The sequence below is a fragment of the Rissa tridactyla genome, chromosome Z (genome assembly GCF_028500815.1).
Source record: "Rissa tridactyla isolate bRisTri1 chromosome Z, bRisTri1.patW.cur.20221130, whole genome shotgun sequence".
NCBI lineage: Eukaryota > Metazoa > Chordata > Aves > Charadriiformes > Laridae > Rissa > Rissa tridactyla.
The window spans coordinates 21,856,472-21,875,931 of NC_071497.1; the positions used below are offsets into that span (position 1 = coordinate 21,856,472).

Genomic DNA, 19,460 nt, shown 5'->3' on the forward strand with positions numbered 1-19,460 from the left:
CTGGCAAGCTCTTTATGTTTGTTTATACATAAGCAGAGAGTAACATTTTATATAGGCTCAGTAAATTTCAATCAAGCAATATGAAAAGAAACAACACACAGCTTTGCTAAGCACTTAAAAGGCCACACCTGAAGCTCATTAGCTTTTTTCCTGTGGTCTTACAGAAACTATACAATATAATGTACACTAAAAACTAGATTTCAAATATGAACTGACAAGTTCTTTTTTTTCCTGAATCTTTTGATTTTTCTTTACATCAGCTTGCCACTTGCCAGTCAAAGGGATAAAAACCTCAATGTCCGTTTTGTTATAATTTAAAGGTGATCAAACGAAAAGCATGTTTTGTAATTACTTCAGATGAACACACACAACTCAGCAAATTCAGCTATGCCTACTCCCTCTCTCACGCGAAGTTACCTGGGGCACTGAAAATGTAAAAATTTATAGCCAGTTTTACACAGGCCAAACATACTCCAAATCAAAGCCAATTTTCACACAAAAAATAATGACAAATTTTCCAAGAAGGTTTTGCCTACCAAGCTACTGGCAGCAGGGATGCTCTGTATAAATAAAATGTTTTCTTTTCCATGATGTTTGGGTTTGTTTTTTTCCCTTAATATATATTTTCCCTATTCAGACTTCGTAAATTCATTTTCACAGCAGTTATGGTGGGGAAATTACAGTAAAGTAGTCACAGAAAATTCAACACAAAAGGTAAAAGTTTTTAAAGGCTATAAATCACTGAAAAAGAAAAGGTTCAAATGAAGACGCTTCAACAACCTTTACTGTAGAGTTTACTCCACTTCTGCGATAATGCTTTCTTGACTTTGATCTTTAAACCAATGACTCATGAAAATGTTATCTTCAAATTTACAGGCCACCAGTAAGTGGGTCTTTAAAAAAATGTTGTACAACAATAAAGCAGGAACCACAAGCACTTCTTAACCATTTGAACTGTCAACTAATTAATTATGATACTGAAACAAAGGCCCATTTAAAAAACCTTACTCTTAAAAAGGAAAGAGGAGAAAAAGAGGGGGGAGCGGGGGAAAGAAGGGGAAAAAGGTCTCATGAGCAAGCCAAACTGCATTTCAGGGAGCGAGGTTCAAGAAAATGTATTATGTTTGCTCACATTAACAGAGGCATTTCTCCCCCACCCCATTCAGACGGAAAACAAAATAGGGCAGCTCTTCTTGCCACCGACTGGTGCCCCTTAGCTGGAAGCAGCTCCAGTTGTCAGGTTCCTGTCAGCCTGTAAAACGCACCAACACTTCCCTTCTCCCTCCCTTTTGTTCCTACTTAATATGTGCACTTTGCTCAGCAGTCTTTGCTGTTAAACAATTCTTTTTTTTTTTTTTTTCCTTGCCTCCTCTGCTTTAGGAGGAGCAAAAATAGCAGGACTTAGTCACAAAATATAAAGCTCATTTCCTGTACCTTAGTGCCTCATTCTTTCACCTCCTTGTCCTTAGGATTTGGCTACCAAATAGGTCTTAATCTGTAAACAAATGATTTGCTCTACAATTAAACCATTCAGTTCTGTCTTTTTTTCTTTCTTTCCTTGGCTGCTTGGCTGCTGTCCAATGTGGAGGCTCATAGGTTCTTCTATTATTTAGTGCTGGTTAAAAGGCAATAAGCTCATTTGGAGTTTATAAAACTATAAGCTATCAACAAAAGCATTTAATGCTTCTCTGAAGCACTGCAGCTTTTGCCTGAAAAATTAATAATGTGTGTTTGGGTGTGTGTGTGTACACATACGTGTGAATGCGTGGGGATTTTTTTTATGTGCTGGCCTAGTTAAACACTCTGGATGTCTTTAAGTCAGCTGTTGTAAACTACAAATACATGTATTTCACTCCACTTTTAATTGTCTGTGGACCTTTTTCTCAAGAACTGACAATCACAGGAACTGCAATTCACCGTGGCTACAGAGTTGAACCTCAAAGACTTTGATGTTGTACAAGAAAAAAAAAAAGTCATGCTGCTGCAGCATTTCACAGTGTTTGCAAATATTGTTTCCTTATAAAACAATGTTGTGAATCACAGGAGTCTATTAGAGTAAGCAAAACCTTTAGAGAAATAAATAACATGTTAGGTTTCTCATCTCTGCAGTTAAAGAGTTACTCACAACCCAAGAGAAAACAAAATGACATCAAGGTGATTTTCCTTTATCTCTATTTTTACATTTTTGTTCTTGGTGGAAAATAGGCTCCCAGGGACTATGAACCAAAACACAGCATGTGTGCGTTTGCCTTCATTCAGGTATTTACACATACAACACAGGACTAGTAGGCTACCACCTCAATATGGGACGGTAAAGACAATGAAATATTTTTGAAAATGTGTCTATAAATAAGTGGATTATTGTAAATGAAAAGCTAAATTTACAGGTGTTAATCTCATTTAGAAATGACAGGTACTTAGCAATATCAACTTCAGCAATATACTTCAATGAAATTCTGCAAGCCTATTTAAAGTCTATTACGGCTGCTGACATCAATCTGCCAAGCTGCACAGTGCTAAGCTCCACTAAAGATTTGCACCTATAAATTTAGCTACTGTTATATTTGAATTAAATACACTGTGTTTCTCCATATAGGCAACTACAGACATAAGGCACTGAGGTAGACGGGCAATAAAGCAGAATTGTCATGGAGCCTCTGATACCAGTTTTGCCTGAACAAGGACTGAAGTTCAGACTCCCAACTGGGTTTATATTCCAGCCCTCTCCACAGTGTTTTAGTCTGGATTTCCAGACTTTCCACTTAAAATTTCACTTTTTCCCCAATGAATACAACAGTAAAGGACATATTCCTACTCCAACTGCTCATAGGAATATGAACACTACAGGAGAATCCCAAAACCTCAACTTACATGAAATATTTTAAAGGTACACCCATGTACTCATGTATATGCATGCATGCACACACAAGTACAGACACGTACAAAGGGACACACACACACACAGTTTATAATTAGCTGTACCTATTAAGACTCAGCAAAGACCAAATGAATGCCTGTTTCCCTACCCCCAGCCAAATGACAGCTTCTGGAGTTGCAGATAATAGGTGGCAGGCAGACAGGTGGCAGATAAGTATATTCGTCCTGAAAAATTAGTTAAAGGTTAAAAAAATAATAAATGTTGTGTTAGTCCTGTGGAAAAGAAATGTCTCATACCCTGAAGCGGCACAGTTATCACAACCAAATTTTAGCCTTAACTATAGGCATTGTTCATTTTTCAAAAATTTATCCATATGCAATGCAACTTCAATAATCACCAACCAGCTGAGAGGGTTTTGTAAAAATTAAGCAGTAAGAAGCATTTTAAACCTATAATATATATTTCAGTTTGAGGAAAAATGTAAATCTTGGAAGTAGTTTGAAAATAGTTGGCAACTTTTCCTCCCAGAGTAAATCTGAAGGCTCAAAAATAAATATTCAAGAGCATTAATTTGTTTCTAGATGTGTGCGTGCAAGTAAAACAGCAGCCATAATGTGGAAATTTGAGTCACATTTTGCAACTAATTGGAAGCAGATTAGAATTCTGCCTCAGGGGAACATTGTCAAACTAGAAGCTGGAGCAAATGAAGAAAGAGGTGAAAGCATCGTGAAGAGCTGACAGATTTACAGTGCTCAAGGCAATAAACGGGTACTAGATGAAAATGAATGTGCTTCACTGTACTGCATGCAGTTTTCAGTCATATCTCAGCAATAACAGCATACAGCCACGAACCTATTATTTTCAGAGAGATGGTGAACGAAAGAGTAAGAATGAACAAAACACTATTCAGGCGGTGTGCAAAAAAATATAAATTATACAGTGGCTCAAGTTGTTACCAAAATAATCAAATTGGTCACACTGGGCCCTGTTTTGTAACCTGGACTCATCTCAAGCAGGGCTTACACAGACATAATGCAATGAACTACTTACTTGAGTTGAGAAAGGGCTGTAAGCCCTTGCTTACTGTGAACAAGAGTCAAAGCATTAAGCTCTTAAGAGGGGGGGGGGAAAATCACAGAGATTTTATATTTTTAAAGCTAAGAAAGACACAGAACCCTGCAGACAGATAAACTGGAGACAGGAGGGAAAAATCCTTTTCAGAGGGTGATTAGGAAAGGTTGGAGGGGAATATAAAAATGAAAATAAAGTGCAGGGGCTAATGTACCAATGCTGTAATGGAAACAGCTGCTGGCTTTCTCCTTCAGTGTTTGGCATCTGGTGCAGCATCATAGGAAAGACTGTTAAAGGATCTGGACATGAAATGTAAATACAGACTATTAGCCAAAACTCAGTTGCTGTATTTATAAAACAGTAGCAGCTCTTTTTTTTTTTTTTTTTTGTATGTGTGTGTATATCTATATATACACATGCATATATACACCTCCCCCATATATATGAATACATATATTGACATACATGGATACATACACGTATACAGTCCTGACCTTAAACAGCAACTAGTACCGCTATTACATGACACTGCACCTTACTACTGGCTGAGGTGGGTAAGAACATGGATTTAGTTTTTTAGTAACACTGGGTGTGGAACAACCACCTTCATTGTTCTCAAATTGCAGCCGTATTTTTTCTTCAAATTCCAGAACTCTGGTGCAATTCAACATACACTGCCTAACGTTAAACCCAGGGCAAAAATTAACCAGTAAAACATTATGTCAAATATGTTCAATATATCCAGAAGTACTCCTGGAATATTAGATCCTTATTGTCAGTGAAAGCTAACTAAACAACTCCCTGGACATTTACTAAATCAAATTTAAAACTCCTAGCAGCAAAACAAAGTTCAACTGAGTAATGAGGTCCATTTCTAATTGTATTTGCTTCTAACTATTACCTTTTGTCGCAGAGATACAGATTTGGTTTCATTTCCCTCCTTCAAAAAGGAAGAATTGGCAAGAACATGAAACCCTGAAACATGCAACTACTGCCATTACTCCACTGCTATAAGCCTATAATAAAGCACAGATTTGATAGTACTATCCATGTAGTGTGGCGAACCACACACAAATAAACAGTTCTCCATGAAGAATGAAAACCCAAAGACCAAACCCTTCCAATTCAAACATTATTGTTGCTTTTAACATAAGCCATCCACAGAAATCAGCCAAGGAGGTGACAGGAAATCCAAAAATAATTTGGTCTGGCCCTATGCGCTATGAGAAAGGAGATTACAAGTTGCTTTTCGCTCTTTTTACTGGCTGAGGGAAGCAGTGAAAAATGTAAAAGCTACGCGTATGTAGCAGACACCTATGGTACCACTCCTGCGACAGACATATTTCTACCATAGCTCAGCACAGCATCACTGAAATTCACCAATAAAGGTAGCATTTGAGCAGTGTGAATTTATGGGGGGGGGGGGGGCAGGGTTGGTGGTGGACTTAACAAAATCCCTGAAGTAATTCAATCGCTAAAATGCAAATGACTAAATGTGTGCAAAATCAAACTGTCTAGTGCACACAGTTAAAGAGTCCAGATGTGCCTCAAAATTTCCTGGGAAACCGAGCCGAAACTTGGCAATTTCTTTTATCAGAACGAAGAAAGCGAGCTCTAGGAGTTTATAAAAGTGTGACCAATCGGAGCTTAGTCTTCTGTTGCTAATTGAAGCATGAAAAAAAGAGCCAGTTTCTGAGGGTAAGCTACAAACATATACTTTTTATATTCCACTGCCACATGATAAAAAACAGAATCAAGCTGACTGGTAGAAACTTGACTGGCAACCAAAGACCATGCTATTATTTCAAACTGTTATGGGAAAGCAATAAAATTGCTACCAGGTCTCCTCATGTTACTCCTCAATAAAAAGAAGCCATCAGGGAAATAAGAGGAAAAGAAAACACATCAAAACCTCTAAAGTTCCTTTAAGTAAAAATACACTTCTGTGGCATAATGCCATCTGCTTCTTGGTTAACTGACAAGACAATTCAACAACTAGAATACCAGTGTTTTGAAAACATCAAGTAACCACAATCAATATATTTTAGTTTGCTCTTTTGACTGCAAAAACTGCATTCACGTGCCTCTGTTGGCATACGCTTCAAACATTCCCACGAGGACATTTTTCTTACGTTATTATTTGGTGGAGATTCTTAGGAGACAGAAACACCTCAGCCAGGCTGGTGCCCAGGAATAAGATTTAAGCTAGGAAGACTCAAAAATGGGGAGAAGATGATGGGAGAGGATAAGGGAACCAAATGTTCAGTGTTTATTTTTTCTGAACAGTTGGACTCGATGATCTTAAAGGTCTTTTCCAACCTAAATGATTCTATGATTTGTGAAGATCAGTAAATCAAAATGGTTGAGGAAGATTATCATGAAGGACATACAATTCAACATGGCACATCTTCACTTCCAAATTACTGAAACAAAGAGCTTCACATTTCATTCCCAATGGCTTCGATCTGAATAAACTCAGTGGATGTTACATGTAGATGCTAGAAGAGTTGATCCCTTAGTTTTGAGGTTCAGCAGTATTTGCCAACAAAAAAGCAGACATATTATATAAAATACAACTTTCTTACTTACAGTGTTGGCTTAAGGTTTCAGAAAATTTAATCAACAATATAGCTACCCTAGAGCTGGAAAACCTACATATAGTGTCATCAATCCTATCTCATTACATGCAACTCACCCTACGCCCTCATTTAAGTTGTTTAATCAAGTAATCTTATATATAAGCATATGTATTATGCATGTGTACATGTACATGCATCCAAGGGCCTCAGAGGAAACTACCTATTCCCACCCCCTTGAATTTTCTCTCAGCTTCTTCAAAAAAGGGGGAAAAAAATTTACAAAGAACTTTCTTGTCAGTCAAGTCACTCTGAATAGTTTTACAACCTTTCATTCAAATGTAAAGGCTTTGTTCCCATTGCCAAGACCATTTAGTCAGAATTAAAAGAGAAAATGCAATAGAGAATGCTTACTGAAACCCTGGCTACAGCACAACCAAAAGTCATAGTCTGATCTTCATATTTGCCCAAATGGCTATTCATAGCCTGCAGTATATCGTGATTTTAATTCAAGAATGTAATTATAATGAAAAAAAAAATCTTGTGATTTAAAAATCTCATTTTAACAAAACCCCTCAAGTCCTGCTATGAAAACTGGTTGTTATCTTTATTAAAATTATCTCATTTCAAACATATTTTTAAGTAAATTTTAAAAAGCTTGTATTATTAGTCACTTTGGTGAAACGCTACACCACAAAAGGACTCCACTGGGCACAAACACTGGTGCAAGAAGGGAAAAAGAAAAAAAGTTCCTCAAATTGAAAAGAAAAAAGATAATAATTATAAAATAACTTCTCTAAATTTTAAAAAGCTATTTACTTTTTCTAATTATGTCATCATCAGAAATTTTCATGAACACCATTTTGCTGTCTTTCACCCAACAGGGGAGGTTATGACAGACTAAAATTTTAAAAAGATTGATCTATTTTCTGTGATTATTATTATTAAAAAATAAAAATAACTCCTTGACACGTAAACACACTAAAACACTATTTTTTTGCAAAACCATGGCCAGCCCTTCAGTTGAAGTCACGGTATCCACAGATCCACAGGTGTGACCCTATCTGAGGACTCATGGAAGGATGTATTTCTGTTGTAAGAAATAAAGCACAATTGAGAAGTCAGATAATCTCTCCAGCCTTCCAGGAAAATGCAGTGACATATCACCATGTACGTTAGAACATTATGTAAGTAAAATATAAAACTGGTACAGTGCTAAGTATATTACGTAAAGAATAACCTGGTTGTTGGATTATCTGTACAAAGTATCTCAGCTCAGAGCAAGGCAGACTCTAAAACTTGGTTATATTCAGCAATCCCAATTATATATGCCATGGAACAAATCTGGAACATGTAGCTCACATGCCATTCAGAAACTGAGTACTGTATCTGAGAAATACAGAACATGCAGTAACAACACAAAGCTGCCTAAGTAGCTGCGGAAGTAATCTAACCTTTTTTCAAGGCTGGGTGATGAAAAACCAAAACAGAAGTAAAGGTGGTGTTTCTAATAGCAGAAATGTTAGGATTTCTGAGACCATACTCCCGATGATGCTCATAAAATGTGCTCGATACCACATGTACCAATAACACCATGTAAGATGTGGAGAAACACAGGGGTTTGTTTTACTCTTTTACTCCACACAAGTAAAAAGAATGCTTCAAAAAGAACACTGCATCCAAGGCCATGGCTCTAGGGTCAAGGATGCATAGGCTGTCAAGATACTGCTGACATATTGTGCATTTTGAAGGAAATTCTAATTCTAAGCATAGTTGGCCTTCATCCACGGACTCCATTTCTTTATACCCTCTCTTTAGGCAAGTCTTCTCATCTACTGTTTCACAGATTACACTTGTTGACCTTTAATACTATGTGTGGCTCTGAGACATATGTGTAATCCTAGTGGCTTCAGAGGCGACCAAAGGGTGCCAGGATATAATCTCACACTCATTATTAACCTCACAACTGACACCTTTTTGGGGATATCTCAGACACCTGCTCTCCTACCTGTCCAATGGATTTTAACAAGTGGATGCGTGCATTCTAGCTCTCAACTGGAACAGTCTTGAGGTGGCCTGGGTAGTCAGCAGGGCTTACACAACTGTTCTGAGACCCAGTGACCTCCAAACCATGGAGGCACTGGGACCACCATCCATCAGGCCAGCAGGTACAGAACATGGTGGGATTCTGGACACATGCAGCACAGTGACGCAGGAGAGAAACAGAAGCAGATCTGCGTAGCCCTGTACAATGTACAAATTTTCAATTGATAATGGGTACCGTGATGTTCCACCCTGCACCTACTCTCAACAGTCTTATCTAAGGGAACTTTTTTTTTCCCCGCTGTTGTGGATTGTTGGGTTTTTGTGAATACACCTGTTTTACAAAACAAGCACAGGACAAGGCCTGCTCTCGCTGAAGGAACAGCATTTAGGCTACTTTTACAAATGCAAATCGCACGGATAACACAGAGCAAATAAAGGGGAACCTGCATGCAACATGCAAAGGATGTGTCCAATTAACAGAGGGCAGGCCACAGAGTCTCCCACAAACGTCAGTATGATGGAGCCTACGGATGACACCTTTTAAAAACTAGATCATTCCTTTCTTTAAAAAAAATCAGGAGTTTTAGCACACAAGAAAAACCGCACGTTTCAGATTTATGATTTACGTTGTTGTCGATAAAATAGCGTTCCAATTATCAAAGGCCTGGTAGGAGAAGCTGGAATGCATTATGTGTTAATGATCACTACCAGGGGTCCAAGCTTTACTCTTTTGTCAGAGCTGCAGCAGATCCTCCCCGCAGCTTCACCATTAACATGTCTGTTTCCTGTCAGACTACTCAGAGATAATGTCATTTATCTCAGGGCGGCACAAGACCAGTCATTAGCTTCAGTAAAAGACCTCAAACAAAGGCCGGATGGCGTTTTATCCAGGGCTGGTAGGCTGCAGCCAAGAATCTCATTGCCTAACAGTTCAGAACTTAAGATATCTTTAAAAGAGTAATTTTCCCGCTATCAACGATTCTAGAACACTTCTCTGAAGAGCAGGAAAGTCTCTGCATGGAAAATTTTAGTCAGTGGTTTTATCATGTGCAATTAGGTGACTGATAAGAGCTTGCTAAAGTTATCCTTTGAGAGGCATTTCCCCCCTCCCTCCCCCCTTTCCTTTTACCTCGTCGGGAAAAATTGACAGAATAATTCAGGTTCTACCTAAATAGTAAGACCTTTGAAGAGCTGACCCTTATTGTGTTTGCCTGCAGGAGGTGATTCACTATTATAAATTCTTCAATGACTGAGCTTCTGGAAATCTCTTTAAATGAAAGTGGAACTGGTTAACTGTATGTACGAACATGTGTTTTCACAGTCTCTCCTGTATTATTGCATTTCAGAAAGCTTCTATAAAGTGCCAGGTGAACTTTTTAAAATAATGATAATAATAATAAAAAAAGAAAGAGAGTCGAAAAAATATGAGCAAATCTCAGCTATTCAATTCCTGGTTTTATGCTGAAAACTAGGAACAGATGGTACTTTCCATGTACTTGAATCTGGTTATTGAACACCTCTATGGTTACGGGAGATTTTGCTTAGCACTTTTAACATACATTTCATTTATTGGACTATAAAATGCTACTTTGGAAAAACAAGTCTTTATATAGCTATAATTAAAACAGTCTTGCAGGAAAGCCCTTTAACATGGAGAACGTGGTTAACCTCATGACATCTGGACAATCAATCCTTTCCTTTTTACTGGGTATTTATGAAGTTATTAAAATTGTAAAATTACCAATGCCCAAAGCGAAATTATTTTTTTTTTCCTCTCAGTAGTTCCGAGTAAGGTTATCAGCTCCCCTTTACTTTATGCTCTAAATGTTCTAGGCCGCCCCCCCCTCGTGCTCCGCTGGCTCTTGCTTTGCAGGGGAACTCAATAGCGGATCTGGCTGTACATATTGGCAGAGGTCAGCAGGTTCACATAGAAAGCCAAAGGGCAACACCTCTTCACCCAGCTCAAAAAGCACCGTCACACTACGAGACAGCACTACAGAACTTTAAGAACCTTGAGCTGTGCTTATTGTTAGACACCCATAGTTATCAATGTTTTTAACAGCTAAATCCCTTATGTAGCTTTCAAATAAGTTTGCTGTCAAACAACAATGGACTTTGTTCTTTAATTACAGCAAGTGACCTCCCTGCCCTTTTATTTCACAGTGAATAAACTACACCCAAGGCCGGCAAGAGAAGTACATGAAAAGCATATCTCCATAACATCATTAATCAAAGCATGTACTTAAATGATTTACATCAATAGGTAAAATGCACAGTTTCCCAATGGAGTGTAAAACACCCTCGATCCTGCTATTAAAAAAAAAAAAAGTTAAGGTAAAATAAACAATAGCAGCCAACATGTTAATTTGCTGAAGACAACTTTCTGATGTGAAATGCAGTCTTAATGAGAAGCAATAAGCTAACACAAGAGAAAAATTCAGTCCTGGAGTATCACTAGACTGATTCATTTAAAAACTGCAACTAGACACCTCTGATTACAGCTTTGCATCTTCTGTATTATTTTCACGTAAGCATACTGATTTTCACGTGCCAAATACAATTTTCCTGTATATCAGAGTAAATTGTGGCTGTCTGAATCCCCAAATCTCCCTGTAACACGCACAAAGCAAATTCTTGTAAATACTCTGAACACTTTTCAATGAAACAGCTGTTAAGAACACAAAAAGCTTTGCTAAAACAGATGAAGAGTTCATGCTGACAAACAGTCAGTAACTGTGCTAAAAACGGTACGGATGAAAAATGGAAAATGGAGACAGGTTTTAACACCAAAAATCTTAGGAGTGGTTAGCCTACCTGTCAAAGCTACTTATTCAGACATGTCACTGGTGGGTTAACCACAAGATGGTCTGCACAAATATAGCTCAAACATCTTAGAATTACAGCATACTTTGACTTTATCCACATATTAGGGGAGTGGCGACTTTTACAACATACTTGCGGTTTCAGCATAAAAGAGCCAGCAGAACACAGTCATTGATTTAATTAGGCTTCATAAGATCCAATTTATCATGTTTTACATGACTTTCTGCAGCAAGGAAACAGAATAAATAGACCAAAAATAGACATTGAAGCATGCTGTGAAAGCTAAACAGTGACTACAACTCCTGGGAATCTGCTCCAAGCTTTTCACAAATAGTAAACAAATGCAATATTATATTCCACACCACATACAAAAACCTGTAGATTTTGCATTGGCAGGCATGAACTCATTTGTGTCTAAGAGGAAACATCCAAATTCATGAGACGTGTCTTTCACAACGTTAAGATAGCTGGAAATTTATTTTCACAGGCAGGCTTGAAAATTATTTATTTATCTACAGACACAAGGTGCTTTGTGCAAGTACACCATATACATTCTAGTGTTTAAACAGTGAAAGAGCGAGAACACTTAAGGAATCTGAAAGCCTTAAAAATGTATCTTTCTCATTATTAAACAGATGGGAAAAAAGCCATTAGAACAAATACAAAACACTTAAGTTTCAGTAAAAGAGCCACAGGCTGGGCTTAAGGTTGCAACCGTTGTCAGCAAGGAGCTTGATTATTATTGTCTGTCTAGAAGGGGCCAGTCTTTGGGAAGAGAAACACCCAGGGATGTTATTTGAGGCAGGGAGCAAGGACAGCACTGTGCCAGACAACGGCCAATGCTGGGCGACTCCGATGGGCGAAGCCCACATTGAAGTCAGTGCGTGTCCACAGCAGAGGCTGTGGCTGGAAACGCAACCTCAAAACCTCCTCCTGGAGCAACAGCTACACATGCCAAGTGCACCAGGGGCTCCAAAACCCCCTCCACACACACGTCTGCTCCGAATTCACACGCCATCCAATTTACACTGCACGTCAGGTTACTCCCATGTACATGGATCCTTCATACAATTTCCTGTGTGACTAGAGAGTGAAAAGAACACAAAAACGGGAGAAACCACACCACCCTCTAATCTCTGTTGCCATGACAGCAGCCTTTGAGATACTGAAATGTTCAGATTGCCAGCTAAACAAAATTGTTGAATGTGAACATTTGGCTGAGAGATTAAAAGGCTAAGGGGGTGGCAAAAGGGCAGTACCTCCCACATTCCAGGCAGCCACTGAATCCAATCAAATGGCTCTGACTCTTTAACCACAGCCATTGTGAAGACCGGATTAGGGCAATTTATCTAGATAGTTAAAACAGATTAGAGAACTGCAATTTGAAGACTATTGGCAACAGAAGTAAATGCCTACTGTACTAAGTTAATAAAGAGACCGTGAGATTTTAGGACACCTTTCCGCCGCGAACAGAACTTTCACAAATCATGGCACAAATGTACACACATGAATTACAGCAATCTGTTTTTCTCATCTGCATTTAGAAAAGGTCACAAGGCTCATTCAAATTCATCCGTAGATATGCTATCTTAAAAGCAATAATATGCATACAATATGAAATTTAATTTGTTCTTTGCCTTGAACAGAAGCCCTTGAAATTATCTTCCAATTTTAACAAATATCTGATGTCGTGAACACCCAAATCTAATCCTCCAGTCGACTTAAGTACTACAAAAACTTCAACATGATGGAAATACAAAAAAGCCGGTAACGGATCATAAAAATACGTAACTTTTCCCTGAGACCTTCAGCCCTTCCAGACGCTTGCAGACCATATAGTTAACACTGACCCGAAAGTTTTCCCATCCCTGAACATTCACTCAGGGAAGTTGTAAAAGCAGGTAATTTAAGACCAACAGCTGACAATAAAGTCACAATCTAACACCCTGAGATTGTTCATTGGGGGTGTGTGAGGGTGGTGTTGGTTTGCTTTATTTTGCAGGCAGACCAGGTTATCTTTGTTTAACAACCTGTAGAATTCACCGGATTCATAATCCGGGGCCAACGCTTGCCCCAAGGTCCCCCAGAAGATGCCTTCTGCCCTACGGACAGAACAATTCCCGCCGACACCAGAACCTCCTTCAAACAGCGGTTAACAAAAGCCAAGCTCTCCCTCCACCCTTCCCAAAGAATGGAGTCGTGGCCATCTATTCTGAGAGAAAGCATCCTTTATAACGCAACGTAACAGAAAGGAAGAAAAAACACACACCCCCATCTGATTTCTTTCATACATTTCAACCACTCAAAAAACGAGCAGTTCGCATCCAAGAGTCGGCGGGGCTCAGGCAGGAAAGCTCCCCCCAGACGGGAGACAAACTGCTCCCCTCTGTTCCGAAAGCTCTTTTGCAGACAGGCACATCTCAGCACAAGGTGCATTCCCTTCCTCCCAGCCTCCTCCTTCCAGCAGGACGAGAGGCACCTCCTGGCTGCTGGCTCCTTCCTCCCCATCCTCAACGCCAGCTTCTGGGGCCTCTGGGCTGCCGTACCACAGCAGCACCCAGGACGACAAGCATCCTGTGCCTCCACAAAGAAGCCCAGCGGTGGAGCCCGGGACTCTCCCGGTGCCTCCTCTTTCCCCCACCAAGCACTATCTCAACTCCGGACAGCGGGTCAGGGGAGAAGGGTCCCTTTGGAATCTGGGAGAGGAACAGCCACCAATGCCCCGCCAGTGCTGTGGAGAAGTGTCAGCACATAGGAGACCTGCTGCTCCGGGTGCCTGAGCTGCAACACCCCCCTAGGCAAACACACCGACCTCCAGCCTGCAAACACGTGCCATCCTGCTGGTACCGACACTGCTGCTCTCTGCTAAAACCAGGGACAGCTCAGTCAGGGTCATCTCAGGGTTTCTGCTTCTGGGCAAGCACAACCAAAAAGAAGACTTAAAGACAGAAATGTTCTCCAGGTCTGAGAACAGGGAGGGGGAATCTTAAGGAAGAGCAGCACACTCAAAACATGGTGTCCTCTGGCTAAGAAAGAGGTCTCAGGGTTGTTTGGGGTCTTTTTTTTAAGAGAGAGAGGAAGAGCAGATGCACGTCACAAATACACAGCAGAGAGAAGGACACAGGAGCCAAACACACAGTTGTGGAACATTTATTATAGACACAAGGAGACACAGAAGAGAAGAGGTGGAGAGGAGCTTTGTCCTACCTTTTCTGTTTTCAATTTCTTGATTCGCCTGTGGCTCTCCTCCTCCTCCTCTTCCTTCTTTACCAAAATAGAGTTCCCCATTAACCCTGAATCCGGGGTACTTTTGCTCACCTCCCCCACAGCAGAGGAGGTGCAGTGGAAGGGGCTGCTGCTTCCACCACCGCCTCCCTTGGCCCCAAAGCCATAGAGGTGCCCAGGGGGAGCCTGGCTATTGCCACCCCCACTGCCGTTGGGGTGGCCCTGCTGCAGGTCGTGCTGCTTGTCCTTCCTGGATTTTCCCGCATCCTTATCCCTCTTGGAGCCTCTGCTGCCCGGGGCTTTACCTGGTTTCTCCTCTTTGTTTTTCCCACAAGAGGCAATGGTGGTGGTGTTGCTGGTGTTGTTATTATTGCCGTTTGGGTTACTGCTCACGCTTTGACCCAATGCTGAATTCATGCCAGTTGCCTCTCCAGGGCGCCCTTGGACTTCCTGCCTCTTGCCAGCACTGCTGATCTCAGGAATCCCATACAAGGCAGCAGAAGGCAGAGATTTATTAGCATCCTTAGAAGTTTTACTCCTTTTCACTTTTGATTTGCTAGTCTCTTTGTGAGAGGAATTCCCCTGGGGAGCAGAGGGCTGAACAGAAGCAAATTTTAGGCCATCAGCTAAGGCTGAGGTAGCATTAGCCCCACTGGAAGCCAGACCCCCGCAATCCTTGGAGCTGGTGTTGCTGCTGCTGGTGGTATTAGTAGAATTATTCATCTCAAATTTCTGTCTGTCCTTTTCCAAATCGGCGTCCAAATCGATTATTAAATTCCCAACACCGATTTCCCAATCATCGCCACTGTCGTAAGTGTCAACCGCGTTTGGATCCACACCTTTTTCTGCAGTGGAAGTGTTCAATGACATCCTGAAGATGAGATCTCTAGAGTAAAAATCCGATGAACTTTCCTTTGGAGATGCGGGGACATTCGTTTATCTCCGTTGGGCTCTCTTTAAGTTCAACTCTTCTTGTCTTCCTCCCCCAGGTGCGTCTAGGTTCACAACCCGCAGTCCACGTCCACCTTGTCCTGTGAGGAGGGGGGAAAAGTTGAATATTTCTTCTCTGGGTATTACCAGAATATAAGACGACTAATAAAAAGGGGGCAAGAAAGGGGGAGCGAAATCATGCACCATTGCCACGTTTTTTTCTTAAGTTTGTTAAACCGGAGGCAGCGGCCGTGATGCTTTTATAGTGAGCATCTTTAATCTAGTTGTATACCAACGTCCACAATTGCTCTTAAAAAGTCATGTCCACAAAAAAGGGGGAAAAAAAAAGATAGAAAAAAAAAGAACTACATGATTTAAATCCACAAAGCTCAGGAAATACAGTCTTAGAAGTGGTGCCTAGCTGTTCGAGCACATGTTGTAATCTAACCCCTTGGACCACCACCTAGGCACGAAAGGGAGTAAAGGAAGGACACAGATTCACTCTTCACTGCATTCCATGGATTTTGTGGCTTTAAACCAGACCCTTGAAGTTTTGTGACTCTCCTACATTATCTTTTACCCCCCTTCTACTTAATCTCTTGGGGGGGGGGGGGGGGAGGGAGCGCTAAGGGAAGTGGGAAACCTAATTTTCCTTGCCACAATACAGCTTCTGTTAAAAACCAACAACCTATAAACACAAACGTCTACTGGAAAATATTAACTCCATAGGTTAAAAAAAAAAAAAAGAAAAAAGAAAAAAAAGAAATGAAAAGGTCTTCTTTCTTTAAAAAAAATATTCTCAAGATAACAGTTCTAAAAGCAGTTCAGCAGTTCTAATGTACTCCTAGGTCACACAATTGTTAGGTCTGTTAAATATAGTATTACTGACTGTACAGGAAACTGATTAAGACATACACTTTAAGTGATCTGCACCAAGGTGGCCTCAGTGACCGCAAATGAGTGTGTGTTTGACAAAGCTTAGTTAAAACGATTTTTAAAGGGATCTCTCCCTTTTACAGTCGACTGTCGAAATATTTATACATATATAGGCATAATGCTTACCTTTAATCCTTTATCATTTTTTAATTAAACCAGCAAATCAAAATGCTGTGTTCCCACTCGTCTCAGCAACAACTCTGTGCCTCATTTTACTTAAAGACCAAGTGATCAAGAAGTAGAAAGCAAGTATCATCTCAGCCAGTATAAATCGGTCAATAACATATCTCCCCCTACTTTGGCACACGGATCAGAAGTCCTTTTTTTTTGTTTGTTTAGGTTTTTTTTCCTCCTTGCTTAAAGAAAAAAAAAAAAAAACAGTAAGAAAAAAAAAATGCTGATCCCCACAACTTTAGCAGCTGGTTGGTAATATTTCACATTCAGAACTGAAGCATCAAGGACCAGATTTTTGTTTGTTTGCTTTTCCTGAATGAGCACCGAGAGGTAATAATCATCACAGTTAATTTAAGAAGAAGAAAAAAAAAAAAAAAAATGTTTCCCCAACTTCACACTCCGTCTTCAGCCCCGGACTTGGGAGCCATCCTGATCAGTAAGTAATGATCCCATGAAACAAACCTACAGGCGCCCGGGTGTTACAAGACAGAATGTGCTAACATCGGGATAAATTAGTGAAAGGGAGGAAGGAAAAAAAGAAGAAGAAAGGACTGAAAATCTGGGCTGGATTCCGCCTGTTAGTTGGGAAGTGGCATTTTTTTCGCCCGTCCTGACAGATCTGATTTCTTGAAGTAACTTGAGGGGAAACGGAGGGGGGGGAGGGACGGGGGGGGGGGGGGGGGGGGAGAGGCGAGGAAGAGGAGGAGCGGGAGGGGGGAATCACTGATCTGATAAACCGGTTATCAAAACATTTTGTGGGAGTGGAGGGAGGACAGCGTGCTCTCAAACCAAGTAAATTTTCCCAGGGATAAGCTTTTCGGGGAGGGGATGGGTGGGTGAGGATGTCTGCCGTCGCCCTCCCCCCTTCCCCCCCGCCTCAAATCAACGCTTTTTAAAAACGGTAATAAAATGGGGGGGGGGGGGGGGGGAAGCACAGGCACAAATCCGAGTTTCAAATTGCTGTCTCGGAAGAAATAATAATAATGGGGGGGGGGGGGGGAAAGGCAGTAAAAAAACAAACACACAAACCAAAAAACAAACGGGAGCTTGGGCTAATCAGTCATGCGGTAAGTAATTCAGTAATTAGAGTCCGAGGAGATAAAGCAGACGACCCTTTTTTCAGGACAGATCGCTCCCACCTCATTGTCTCGGCAAAGCCTCGCAGCCTACTTCTTACCCCCTCCCCCTTCTTCCCCCCCGCCTTCCCCAAGTCAGACGGTCTCGGAGCTTTAGCTTAGTATTTTTAATTAGCCGGCGATGGGAAGCTAAAAGCCGTAATGAATTGCCGGTGGCGGGCGGGGGGAGTGAAGTGAGGGGAAGGGGGGGGGAGGAGGGGCGCTCGCGCCAGCAACCGCCAACCCCCGAGGCGCGGCGGTTCCGTTACAGTTCAGGCCTCCCGCGTCACGTGAGGCCGGCGGGCTCCATTGGCTGTCGTGACAACAAAAAAAAAAAAAAAAAAAAAAAAGAAATGGGTGACAAGCGCATCCAGCGAGCGCCGGACGGGTCTTTAACACGCCAAAAAAAGAAAAAAAAAAAAAAACACAAACAAAAAAAGCCCAACCAACCCCACATCGCGACAGGCGGCCTCTCACCGCCACACACCACCCCCACACAACGGGGATGGGCGGCGGGGGTGTCCCTGCAGCCCGGGGGGCTCGCGGCGGCGAAGGACCTCGGGAACCCGCCGTTACCTCGGGGCCGACCGGCGACCCCCGCCCGGCCGCCCGCCCCCCCCCCCATCTACACCCCATCAACCCCCCATCTCCAGCCCGGCGTCCCGGTGTGAGGGGAGCGGTGGCCGGAATGGGTCCGTACCCACCCCCCCACCGCACGTTGCCGCTCCTAACGAGCGCCGGGCCCGGGGGGCTGGGGGCGAAGTGGGGGGCGGGGGGGGAGGGGGAAGGGGAGGTCTGCAGGCTTGTCTGGCATGGTGTCACTTTTATTTTTCCCCCTTGGTTAGTTAAAACCCCAAAAAGGCACCATGCTTTAACACCCCCCGAGTGCACCGTCAAGTATGATTTGTGTGGCTACAGTGCTTTCACCCTCTTTATTTCCCTCAAATAACTCATCCTGCCTGTGGGATTCCTTTTTTTTTTTTCCTGCTTAAAACCCGAAAAAAATCCCTTGTTATCTCAACTCCCAAAACTCTTAACGCTCCCCTTTGCAGAGAAAAAATTAAAAAAAAAATAAAAATCCCCTCTAAGTGCTATAGACACACCACGCAACCGTACTTACGGTCTGTATTGGATCGAGTTGACCTTTTCCTTCTAACTGCATTTGAGTGTGTTTTTGTTGCAGCCGCTTTTTATTTTAGGGAAGGGAGAAAAAAAAAAAAAGAAAAAAACCAACTAATGTCTTCAACAGATTTATTGTGTTTGGAAGACGAGAGCACACCAGATACCATGAACCCTCCTTTCTTTCTAGAAACAAAATTAAAAAAAAAAAAAAAACACAAAGGGGGGTGAGGCGGGGGGGGGACGGTGGGGGAGGAGAAGGAGCGGCGCCTCCGCCCGTCCCCGCACCGCCGGACACCCCCGGGGGAGGCGGGCGCTGCCCCGCGGCGCGGCCGTGGCGGGGGAGTGGGACCCGCTCCGCCGCGCTACCTGAGAGCGACTTTTCTTTGTTCACAATGCCCTGTCCCTGCCGGCCAATCAGAAGCCAGCTTTTATGAAACCGGGCTCTCCGATTGGCCCGCCGCTCCTCCTGCCTGCCGGCGAGGGTGAGAGACGGAGACGCGCGCGCACACACACACACACACACACACACACACACACACACACTGTACGCACACACACCCCCCC

At 42.0% G+C, this 19,460-nt stretch overlaps 1 protein-coding gene across 3 annotated transcripts in view; it reads right to left on the reverse strand.

Annotated features, from left to right (window-relative positions):
- The window catches only part of ZNF608 (zinc finger protein 608), an 89,487-nt gene extending 70,239 nt beyond the window's left edge, over nucleotides 1–19,248 (reverse strand). Inside the window, exons 1-2 of one of the 3 annotated variants that reach the window (XM_054186158.1) lie at nucleotides 18,895–19,247; nucleotides 14,602–15,650 (exon numbers count right to left, since the gene is read on the reverse strand). In XM_054186158.1, coding sequence (XP_054042133.1) covers nucleotides 14,602–15,489 — 888 coding nt within the window. In that variant the 5' untranslated portion in view covers nucleotides 15,490–15,650; nucleotides 18,895–19,247. Of the gene's footprint in view, nucleotides 1–14,601; nucleotides 15,651–16,611; nucleotides 17,277–18,894 lie in introns of those variants that run through there. The other 2 variants (XM_054186159.1, XM_054186161.1) reach the window with 2 other exon arrangements.
- Nucleotides 19,249–19,460: the final 212 nt, after the last annotated feature.